General features: G+C 61.6%; 1 protein-coding gene across 1 annotated transcript; it reads left to right on the forward strand.

Moving 5' to 3' along the window:
- The first annotated feature begins 3146 nt into the window (after nucleotides 1-3146).
- Nucleotides 3147-11600, forward strand: CEL (carboxyl ester lipase). The gene is made up of 11 exons (XM_012744061.3): nucleotides 3147-3355; nucleotides 5319-5469; nucleotides 5560-5682; nucleotides 5947-6144; nucleotides 6723-6853; nucleotides 7005-7112; nucleotides 7246-7363; nucleotides 8447-8633; nucleotides 8855-9058; nucleotides 10674-10871; nucleotides 11136-11600. The coding sequence occupies exons 1-11, from the start codon at nucleotides 3245-3247 to the stop codon at nucleotides 11515-11517; spliced, it is 1911 nt and encodes a 636-aa protein (XP_012599515.2). The 5' UTR covers nucleotides 3147-3244; the 3' UTR covers nucleotides 11518-11600.
- Nucleotides 11601-11987: the final 387 nt, after the last annotated feature.

An 11987-nucleotide genomic window follows, 5' to 3' on the forward strand; every position in this document is an offset into this window, starting at 1 on the left:
TTTTATGTGATGTTTTATCATTTGAGTTAGTTTTCTACTTTATCACTTAACAATCAGTCTAAAACTTTGATACTCCAGCAAGTCTGGACTTTGAGATTAAATTTGTCCACTAAATTACCATAGGGCAGTTGGTGTGCAACAGCCACACGTGGCCCCTAGTTGTGCTTGACTGCCTGCCCTGTCCCAGCCTTTTGTGAGAACCAAGGAGTCAGAGAAGAGCCGTGGGCTGGGTCGCAGCGGGTCCCGCACAATCCACCCCAGGGCAGAGGCCGGGGGCACGCCGGGGCAGGCGCCCAGGGCCCCAAGGAGGTCCTGGGACTTCCCATGTCAGTCAAATCTTTTTTTGTTGAAATTAATGCCCCAGAAAGTTCTCAAAAGCAGGATCCACTAATGGACACATTGGACAAATGCATCCAGGAAGCCAGCCAGTGACTTCTGTTACTGGACGGACAACGTTAGCCCCTTTGGGGTCCCTGTGGGGTCAGTCATCCAGTCCTCAGTGTTCATTGATCGCCTCCTCTGTGCAGGACCATGTGGGGCCCCTTGTTAAATAAACTAAGAGCCACCCCATGTTATCAAAATGTGGGTGTCAGTGGTGCTGGAGCACTTGGACAGCCACATCACGAAATGGATCTAGACACGGACCTCACACCCCTTGCAAAAATTAACTCAAACCGGACCACAGACGTAAGTGTAAAACACAAAGCTGTACCTTCTGTCTTACAGAAGGTAACATAAGAGAAAATCCACAGATATGCCCTTGGATTTGGCGGTGACTTTATAGACACAACACCAAAGGCACTATCCGTGGAAGAATCATAAGCTGCACCTCATTAAAATTAAAAATTTCTGTTCTGCCAAAGACACTATCAAGAGAATGAAAAGACACGCCACGGACTGGGAGAAAATATTAGCGAAAGACACCTGGTAAAAGGGCTGTTATCCAAAACATACAGAGAAGTCTTAGAACTCAACAATAAGAGAACCCAATTACAAAATGGGTCAAAGACCTTAACAGATGCCGCCACACAAAGAGATACACAAATAAGCATATAAGAAGCTATCCTAAGCGTATGTCATCAGGGAGACACAAATTAAAGCATTGAGATGCTATTGCACACGTGAGAATGCCCCAAATCCAGAAAGCTGACAGCACCAGATGCTGGTGAGGAAGTGGAGCAACCGGAACTCTCATTCGTTGCTGTTGGGAATACAAAATGGTACAGCCGCTTTGGAAGACAGTTCGGCAGTTTCTTAAAAAAATAAACATACTCCTATCATATGATCCAGCAATCACACTCCTTAGTATTTACCTGAAGGAGTTGAAACCTACGTCCACACAAATATATATTTACAGCAGCTTTTTTTTTTTTTTAAGAGACAGGGGGGGGCTCTTTTTTTTTTTTTTTTTTGGCGACAGAGTCTCACTTCATTGCCCAGGCTAGAGTGAGTGCCGTGGCGTCAGCCTAGCTCACAGCAACCTCAATCTCCTGGGCTCAAGCCATCCTCCTGCCTCAGCCTCCCGAGTAGCTGGGACTACAGGCATGCGCTACCATGCCCGGCTAATTTTTTCTATATATATTAGTTGTCCAATTAATTTCTTTCTATTTATAGTAGAGATCAGGTCTCGCTCTTGCTCAGGCTGGTTTCGAACTCCTGACTTCGAGCAATCCGCCCGGCTCGGCCTCCCAGAGTGCTGGGATTACAGGCGTGAGCCACTGTGCCCGGCCAAGAGACAGAGTCTTGCTGTGTTGCCCAGGCTGGAGTGCAGTTGCCCGATCCCAGTACTCTGGGAGGCTGAGGCAGAAGGATTGCTTGAGGCCAGAAGTTTGAGACCAGCCTGGACAACATAGTGGTGAGACCTTGTCGCTAAAAAGCAAAACCAAAGCAAAAAGTAGGCCTCCTTTTCCCTGCCCCCAACCCCCTCCCCAACCTTCTTTGTCTCTCCCCTTTCCTGCTCAGCCACTATCAACAAGGCTGCAGTGACTGTCCTTGAGCACAAAAGCTCATCCTCCCGCCCCCAGTTCACAACTACTTCCTTTATTAAGAACAGGTTCTCAGAATTAAACTGGGCAAAAGGCCGGTGTAAATGCATGTCCTCCTGGGCAGTGGGGAGGCCACACCTGCAGGGCCCCTTCTCCCTCGCCTCTCCCTCCCACCCCTCCCCACCTTCTCCGGCCCCCCCTGCGCACTCAGCCCAGGGGAGGTCTGGGTGCTGGCAGACCGAGGGACAGCAGTGGGGCTGTAGGTCAGCGCAGCCCTGGCTGTCGCGAAGGGGTGTCGTAGGCCGGGCTGTGGTGCGTGTAGGCAGCACAGGCTCCGAGTCTGGAAGGGGCTGCCAGCGCCTGGCCAGAGGGGCCATTGACTGGAGGGCTGGGGCCACTCCTGCCACTGTCCCCATCACAGAAAAGCGCTGCACAGTGGGTGGGGCCACCGAGTGTCTGCTGTGCCCGGCGACCTCAGACGCCCCGAGCTTCTTAAAGGCACCATCGTAGGACTGTTCATGGGGGTCTTTCACTTTGCTCAAACTTTTCTGGTTACCAGGGTGACCCATGTTCACAGAAAACATTAGTGGCCTCCTCCGCTACGATCTCGGACCTCTGTGCTCACTTTTCCCTCCCTTCTCCCCTCCCCCCTGCCTCCTTCCCTCCCTGTCTCTGTCTCTCTCTGCACCTGTGGGCCCCAGGGCCTTTGCTTGGGCCCTTTCTTTCCTCAGGGAAGCCCTTAAGGCTGGGCGAGAGCCCCCGTGCCACCACCGCCCCCTCCGTGTCTGCCCAGAGCCTCTTGTCCTACCCACCGGTGCTCAGCACACCAGACGGTGACATCTCCCCACATCCTGCGATCAGGATTGCAGTGGCCCTCACTGAAAGCTCATGGAGATGACAAGCGCCAGCCACACTGGTGCCCAGTAAGTGGCTACAGCCCTCTCGTCCCAGAAGTCACATGCTCCGTCCCCTGTGAACTCCTTCTGCTGAGCTGGGGACAGGCAGGGCCTGGAGAGGAAGCATGCCCGTTTCTCTGAGGGTCACCCCAAGCCCTTGTAAATGGGCCAAGCCCAGCCAGTCCCCAGCCTTGCAGCCCCCCCTCCCCCCGTGCCACCTGCCTCTGCTCCCAGGTGGGCAGTGACCTGCACAGGTGCGCTGGGGGAGCAGCCGGCCCTGGGAAAGACGGGCCATCCCTGCGCTGATGTGTGTTTGCGTGTGTCCCAGAGCACACACATGTGACCTTGGCTCCAGCTCCATAAATGCCCCAGGCGTGCAGGGAGGGCACCCGGAGGCAGACCCACGCCATGGCGCACCTGCAGCTGCTCGTCCTGGGCCTCGCCTGCTGCTGGGCGGCGGCGGGCGCCGCGAAGGTAAGCGGGAGCCGGCACGGGGCAGGGCCCCCCCACCCCACCCCACGGGACCAGGTCTGGTCGCTGTGGGGACAGGGCCTGGAGCAGGGAAGACAGACGGAGTCACGGCCCGAGGAGGACCCACACCAATCCCAGCCGTGGTTCCTGCGTGCATTGTGTTCCCTTTCACTCTGGCGCCCGGTTAGACTTGAATTTCGGTCAAACCACCAATAAGTTTTGGTGTAAGAATGTCCCACACAATGTTTGGAACCCACTTACACTAAAAAACTATTCACCGTTTATCTGAAATCCAAATGTAACTAGGCCCTTTGGATTTCAAGTTGCTGAGGCTGGCGACTCTACCAGTAGCCACAGCCCAATTTTGTCCCAGAAGTCACATGCCCCGTCCCCTGTGACCGCCCTCTGCCTGGCAGCCCGAGGTCAACGTCCCCGTCTGACAGACAAGCACTTTCCCAGCGTCACACGGCCTCCACTTCCGGTTCCTGAACGGGAACCGCAGACCCAGCCGACCCCAGCCCAGGGCCCTGGCTCCCCGCGGGCCTCGGTTTCCTGCTCCTCCCAAGGGGGCGTCCACCCCCACCTACCTTGCAGCTGGGTCCCTCCAGAGCGAGAGCCAGGAGGCCGCACGAGCCCCGAGGCACCTATAAGTCTGCCCTTCCACGGTGCGGGGCACAGCGCCCCGCCGAGACCGAGACACCCGGCCAGTCCCCGCCCCCAGCAGGGCTCGCACAGGGGACCCTCACCACGCTGCTCTCCCACCTGCTGTCTCGGGCCCTGGGGCCCCTCTGCCCAGCCGGGCTCTGTTCTCCACGTCTACGGACCTCGGGAGCTGCCCTCGAACCTGGAGCTTGGGGCCCTGGGCTCCTCCTGCCACCGAGGGGAGGCCACTTTCCGAGGACGGGCTGTTTCTGGGGTGCTGCCCATCTCGATCACACGGAGACACTGAGAGGCGACGTCGCTGTCCCCCAGGGCTGGCCTCTGCCCCTTTGGGGGACGTGGCGGGAACAGAGAGGCTCAGATGCTTTGCAGGTGTTGGCTGAGGCGGCGGCAGGTGTCCCTTCTGGCTGCTTCCTGGCTGCAGTTCCAACTGTCCCACTCTCCCACCCCAGCGTGCGGGGGTTGGGAGGGGCAGACTAGACTTCAGGGGGCCACTAGGACCCCGCTGGCCTGGGGGTGTGGGGCTGCCCTTGCTTCCCACCGAGCCCGGCACAGGTGAGAGGCAGGCCGCAGCGACCTGCCCCCGCCGCACCTGCCCAGAGCTGCTCCCCCACTTACCTGGGACACACCGAGGTGGCACTGGGACAGACCGCTGCTTCCCAGCACGCGACTAGCAGCAGGAGAGCTTCTGAGGCTCCACCCGCCAGGGACGGTGTGCGGAGGAGTGCCAGCCTGCAGGCCCCTCGTGAGGGCGGGCGCCTTGGCACACAGCGGCAGTGCTGGTGGCCCGGTGGGGGGACCCCAGTGAGGTGTTTCCCAGCATGGCACACAGGGACTTGAGCATAAGGCCGCCGACGCCATGCACAGCCAGCTGGGCTCCGTGTGGGCAGACAGGGAGGGAGAGAGAAAGAAGGACCCGACTCGGGAAGCTCATGGCTGGGTGTGAAATGCCCAGTGCACACCGAGCGTCCACTGCTGCCGGCGGCTGGACAGGCCTCCCGTCTCATGCAAACAGGCCACAAGGGAGACACTGTTGTCATGTGCCTTACAAATGGGGAAACTGAGGCTCAATGTCAGAATGAGGCGGCCATAGCCAGAGCCCAAATCTCCACGCCCCTCTTGGAAGGCATTCCCACTGGGAACGCTAGTAGTTGAGGGAGCAGACACCCCCGGGGGTAGGGGCGAGTGGCAGGGGGTCCTGCCTTGGCCTCCGGGGCAGATTTATCCCCTTTGGAGCCCGTTCGCGTCACCCCCTCTGCGTTGAGGCTAAGCAGGCCTGAGCCGGCCTCGCCCTTCTCACTCCCAGCTAGGCGCGGTGTACACGGAAGGAGGTTTCGTGGAAGGCGTCAACAAGAAGCTGGGCCTCTTGGGTGACTCTGTGGACATCTTCAAGGGCATCCCCTTCGCGGCCCCCACCAAGGCCCTGGAGAACCCCCAGCCACACCCTGGCTGGCAAGGTGGGAGCGGGCGGGAGCCGGGCCTGCCCTGAGCCGGGGGCTGGCGCGGTTGGCCACCGCCCTCACTCCAGCCCCTCGGGCCGCCCGCAGGGACCCTGAAGGCCAAGGATTTCAAGAAGCGATGCCTGCAGGCCACTATCACCCAGGACGACACCTACGGGTCTGAAGACTGCCTCTACCTCAACATCTGGGTCCCCCAGGGCAGGAAGCAAGGTCTGGCCCCCCACCTCCCACGCAAACCCCCCAGGCAGCTGGAGCCCCGGGCCTGCTCCGGGCTGTGTCTCAGGCTTCGAGGCTGAACTTGCCTGAAATCCTCAGAGAGGGGAGGGGCTCCCACTGGTGGTCCCCCAGCCCGAGCAGGGCTGCACCCGAGTGTCCCTCCCCCGCCAGCCGCGGCCCCGCGGGGTTGGGGGCACCTGCTGCTCAGGAGAAGGCTGGAGAAGGTGTCAGGGGTCACCGGCCGCTACCCTGTCGCAGTCTCCCGGGACCTGCCCGTCATGATCTGGATCTACGGAGGCGCCTTCCTCATGGGGGCCGGCCACGGGGCCAACTTCCGCAACAACTACCTGTACGACGGGGAGGAGATCGCCACGCGCGGCAACGTCATCGTGGTCACCTTCAACTACCGCGTCGGCCCCCTCGGCTTCCTCAGCACCGGGGACGCCAGCCTGCCAGGTGCGTGGCAACCTTGGCACTGGGGGGCACAGCCGGCGTCCGGACCCCGAGAGTGCTGAGCCCAGCATGGGACGCCCCTCGGCCCCGGGCCCCAAACAACTCCTGACAGCCCCTCAGAAAGGCCCGGAAGCTGGAGTTGAGTCGTGGGTACACAGGAGCCCCTCGGCCGCTGAGAAACCAGAGGGGCTGCGGGACGGAGGAGCGGTGGACAGACCGAGGCTCAGAGAGAGGCCAGGAGGGCAGGGACAGTGAGAGACAGAGAAGGACACGCCGAGGCGAGAGACACAGCAGGAGGCACAGACGCCGCAGGGCGCAGAGGACAGGAGGGACTGCGGCAGGGAGGGGACACTCGGGGGCCCGGCCTCCTGCTCCCTGCCCTGCCCCGACCCCAGCCCCTCCACACCCTGGGGACCTGCCACCCGCCATCCTGGGCTCCGAGGGGGTGTCCCCGCTGTTGAGACCGTCCGCCCCTCCCACGCCGACCGGCACCTGCTGCGTGCAGGCCCCTGCGCTGCTCATCTCTGGCCCCCCCCACGGAGGGTCCCGGATGAAGGCCCCTCCCCCCGCCCTGCCCCCAGGTAACTATGGCCTCCGGGATCAGCACATGGCCATCGCCTGGGTGAAGAGGAATATTGCGGCCTTTGGCGGGGACCCCAAAAGCATCACCATCTTTGGGGAGTCGGCTGGAGGCGCCAGCGTCTCTCTGCAGGTCTGGGGACCCCTGGAGGGACGGCCTGCCCCGGGGTCCGGGAGGGGGCCGGTGGGTGGGGCTGGAGCTCAGCTGTTGGGGTGTGCTGGGCCGAGCCCGGGGTGGGCAGGGTGGGCTGCAGCCGTAGTGACGGGACTTCTGGGTGTCGCAGACCCTCTCCCCCTACAACAAGGGCCTCATCCGGCGAGCCATCAGCCAGAGCGGTGTGGCGCTGAGCCCCTGGGTCATCCAGAAGAATCCACTCTTCTGGGCCACAAAGGTAAGTGGCAGAGGGTGGGCGGGCGGGCAGGGGTCTTCCTCATTTCCGTTGGCCGCCCTGCACCCCTCCTGGCCCCACATCGCCCTGCGCCTGAGCACCAGCCTCACCTACCTCCCCGCCTTGCCCGCCCCAGATCGCTGAGAAGGTGGGCTGCCCCGTGGACAACACCACCAGGATGGCCAAGTGCCTGAAGGTCACTGACCCCCGAGCCCTGACGCTGGCCTACAAGATGCCCCTGACGGGCCTGGAGTGTGAGTGGGCGCTGCGGGCAGTGCGTGCGTGGGGTCTCGGGGCTCAGGCCGGGCACTGTCGCCCTCTTGCTGGCATCCCCAGGTAGCTCTTGGCCAGCCCCCGACAGGCCCCAGTGGCCTCGGCCGTAAGTGGGGGGCATTCTTTCTTCCTATCCTCCCCGAGTCACGGACGCCTCCCTCCCTTCGGGAGCTGATGAGCACCTGGCCCCCTCCCCCAACCGTGCGCACTGCGCAGTAAGCAGCAGAGAATCCGGGGAGATCCGCAGACCCCAGACCCAGAGCCCGTGTGCCGCGCTGCCGTTCCTTCATTCACTCGGCAAACATTTACGGGACACCCGCGGTAGCGTTTGGCCCTTCCGGCTCCACCGTTCCATACCCGGGAAGGCTTGGGGCCGTCCACAGACGCCTGAGTGTCGGCTGGCAGGCGGCAGCTCCCTCTGCCCGTCCTAAGGCAGCGCAGGCCGCCACCTGCTTCTCCGCCCACCTTGAACCGGCCTGGGTGCGCAGGCAAGACGAACACCTGCTGGGCAAGATTCCCGCCCACTGGAAGATGGGGCTGTGCCTAATGACAGCCATCGCACCGCTGCCCCCGGCCAGCCTGGCCCTCCGCGGCCAGTTCAGGGGCAGGAGGGCAGCGCAGGCCTTGCACGGTCTTCCGCTACCGGACTGGACCAGCCCCGAGAGAGGGCACCCCCTCCCCGTTGGTCCCCCTCAATTGCTTCTGGGTCTTCCTCCTTCCTGACTTCAGTCCCGTGAGAAGAGAGGGAGGGCCGGGAGGGTGAGACCGCAGCCAGAGACAGACCTGGCTCCCAGACCAGTGGCTCCCGGCCTGGGGGCTCGTGGCGAAGTCTGGAGACTCCGGTGGTCGTCACCGACTGGGGAGAGGGTGCTCCTGGCAGCGAGCGGGTCAAGGCCAGGGACGCTGCTCAGGACGCCCCAGGGCAGGGCCATCCTGCCTGTCCTGCGCAGCGCCCGGGCCCAGAAAGCCTGGTCTAGGTCAAAGAAGGCAGGGGTCTCCACCCGCAGCCCGGGAGGGTCAGGTGGACGCTGGGCGGTGCAGGGACCTGCTGGCTCTCCCCGCAGACCCCATGCTGCACTACCTGGGCTTCACCCCCGTCATCGACGGAGACTTCATCCCCGACGACCCCGTCAACCTGTACGCCAACGCCGCCGACATCGACTACATAGCGGGCACCAACAACATGGACGGCCACATCTTTGCCGGCATCGACATGCCCGTCATCAACACCAAGAACAAGGATGTCACGGAGTGAGCAGGGGGCAAGGCACCCGGGGCGATGCGTGCTGGGGGGCTGCTGGGAAGGGCTCGGCCTGGGGGGCAGCCCGGAGGCCGCAGGCATTAGCGGGAGCGGGGAGCGGGGGCGGGGGCGGGGAGGTTGGGATCAGGGACGTTCACACCGGCTGGCGGGGGTGGGCAGACACCTTCCCACTGGAGCAGGGGGAGTGTCAGTGCCCATGTGGTCCCCGCAGTGAGGCCTTCTACAAGCTGGTCAGCGGGCTCACCATCACCAAGGGGCTCACAGGGGCCAAGTCCGCCTTTGATGTCTACACGGAGTCCTGGGCCCGGGACTCGTCCCAGGAGACCAGGAAGAAGACCGTGGTGGACTTCGAGACTGATATCCTCTTCCTGGTGCCCACGGAGATCGCCCTGGCCCAGCACAGCGCCAACGCCAAGTGAGGATCCGGGCAGCGGGCAGCGCCCCGGGGGGTCGCCTGGGTTGTGGCAGCTTCTGGCTGTGGCCTTGCTGTGGGCAGCTCACTGTGGCCGGGCGCCCGGGAAGGTGGTGCTAGAGTCCCCACCCGTGCCTGCGCGATCCACTTTGCTGAGGCCTGGCAAGACCCCCGAGGGCCTCTCCCCCCCTGCCACCCGCCCACGCCCCTCTGCCCTGCCTGGCTCCGTGCCCTTAGTCTTTCCCACCGGAGTTCTTGAGTCTACCTTCCACTTCTCGTGCTGTGTAGACAGAGAGGACATTGGGTGACGGCCTCGGTTCAGTGACTCTTACGGGCCTCCCTTTTGGCGACTTGCAAAATAATTTAAGCCCATAACCCACATTAAAGACCTCCATATAGGCCGGGCGCTGTGGCTCACGCCTGTAATCCTAGCTCTTGGGAGGCCGAGGCAGGCGGATTGCTCAAGGTCAGGAGTTCAAAACCAGCCTGAGCAAGAGCGAGACCCCGTCTCTACTATAAATAGAAAGAAATTAATTGGCCAACTGATATATATATGTAAAAAATTAGCCGGGCATGGTGGCGCATGCCTGTAGTCCCAGCTACTCGGGAGGCTGAGGCAGAAGGATCACTCAAGCCCAGGAGTTTGAGGTTGCTGTGAGCTAGGCTGACGCCACGGCACTCACTCTAGCCTGGGCAACAAAGTGAGACTCTGTCTCAAAAAAAAAAAAAAAAAAAAAAAAAAAAGACCTCCATATAATAACAGCCAATTAAAATTAAAAAGATAAGTAAGGAATACTTAAAAGATAGGAAGATAAGGCCAGGCGTGGTGGCTCACGCCTGTAATCCTAGCACTCTGGGAGGCTGAGGTGGGCGGATTGCTCGAGGTCAGGAGTTCGAAACCAGCCTGAGCAAGAGCGAGACCCCCCCATCTCTATTATAAATACAAAGAAATTAATTGGCCAACTAATATATATAGAAAAAAATGAGCTGGGCATGGTGGCACATGCCTGTAGTCCCAGCTACTTGGGAGGCTGAGGCAGGAGGATTGCTTGAGCCCAGGAGTTTGAGGTTGCTGTGAGCTAGGCTGACGCCACGGCACTCACTCTAGCCTGGGCAACAAAGTGAGACTCTGGCTCAAAAAAAAAAAAAAAAAAAAAAAAAAAGATAGGAAGATAAAAGTATACCTAGAGGATATAGGATGAAGGCTTTGCAGCAACTAAGCAAATAAATTTAGCTCTGAGCTACCTGCCAGTCAAGGTGAAAAGGGAAACAGCTGGGGGCATATACCTTGTGCAATCAATTGAAGAATGCAAGTTCACTTGGAGGAAACAAATGTCCTTCTTGATACTGAATTACAGGCGGAAGACGCCTCAGAGCATTTTACAGAGGTGAGGTGTAAATACAATTGAAATCGTAGGACCCGCAAATGCATAAATTTGGCCTGGAGCTTTCTCTCCCCCAGGCGAGAGAGAATCCCAGCCTCCCCGTGAGTCTGTGGGAGTTCCCAGACCCTCCCCTCCCCGTGCCCACCGCCGGCTCCCTCCAGGGTCCCTCTCTGGGCTGGGCAGCCCCAGGTGAGCACCCTGCCTACTTGGGCGGGTCTGTCCCCGCCCTCCAGGAGCGCCAAGACCTACACCTACCTGTTTTCCCATCCCTCCCGGATGCCTGTCTACCCCAACTGGGTGGGGGCCGACCACGCCGATGACATCCAGTACGTCTTCGGGAAGCCCTTTGCCACCCCTCTGGGCTACCGGCCCCAAGACAGGACTGTCTCCAAGGCCATGATCGCCTACTGGACCAACTTTGCCAAAACTGGGTAAGGCGTGGGGTCAAGCCCAGGGCCGAGGGCCTCCTGCCATTAGGGACTGAGGCCTGGGTTCCAGTCCCTGTTCCGTCGCCTGCCAGCTGCGAGACTGCGCACCTGTCCCTTAGCCTCCCCGAGCCGCAGGGTCCCTGCCGCCTGTGAGGACGAGAGCCACGCCTGGGCCGCTCCTGGCGAGGGCCGCGGTGCCCCGTGCCAGCGCAGAGGGGGCAGGGCTGGGCTGGGGGTGTGGGGCTGCAGCCTCCTCTCACTCTGCAGGGACCCCAACATGGGCAACTCGGCTGTGCCCACACACTGGGAGCCCTACTCCCCGGAAAACGGCAACTACCTGGAGATCACCAAGAAGATCGATGGCAGCTCCATGAAGCGGCACCTGAGGACCAGCTACCTGCGGTACTGGACCCTCACCTACCAGGCGCTGCCCACAGTGGCCGGCGATGGGGCCGCCCCCGAGCCCCCCACCAGTGACTCCGAGGCCGCCCCCGCCCCCCCTACGGGTGACTCCGAGGCCGCCCCCGCCCCCCCTACGGGTGACTCCGAGGCCGCCACCGCCCCCCCTACGGGTGACTCCGAGGCCGCCCCCGCCCCCCCAACTGATGACTCCGAGGAGGCTCAGATGCCCACAGTCATTGGCTTCTAGTATCCCAAGAGCCTCGTCCCCAAGAGACCGCAGGGCCGGACCCCAGGCACACCCCCCCCCCAGCTCTTCCTCAATAAAACCTCATCTATGTCCGTCTGGCGTCTTTCTTGCTCCCAAGACGGAGCTGGAGGGAGGCGGGGCCCTCAGCTGTCCCCATGGCACCTGGTGCTGGGCCCAAGCGCCGCCCCATCACCTCGGTCGGTCCCCGAGCTCCAGGGAGCAGACAGCACTGCCGGAGTCTGAGAGACGGGGAGGCAGGTCCAGAGAAGCTCAGTGGCAGAGCCAGGACTGGGATCCCAGCACGGTCACTCACGTCCAAGCCTGAAGTGACCTGCGCCCCAGGCTGCTGGCGGCCCCCAGACGGTGGCAGGGCGGGGGCCACAGTCAGGCAGAGCGGGACTCTGGTGGGCAGAGGCCCCCCGACTGGTGTAGCCCGCCTCGCCCAAGTCCTCTGGGGTGCAGGGAGTGGC

The sequence above is a fragment of the Microcebus murinus genome, chromosome 12 (genome assembly GCF_040939455.1).
Source record: "Microcebus murinus isolate Inina chromosome 12, M.murinus_Inina_mat1.0, whole genome shotgun sequence".
Taxonomy (NCBI): Eukaryota; Metazoa; Chordata; class Mammalia; order Primates; family Cheirogaleidae; genus Microcebus; species Microcebus murinus.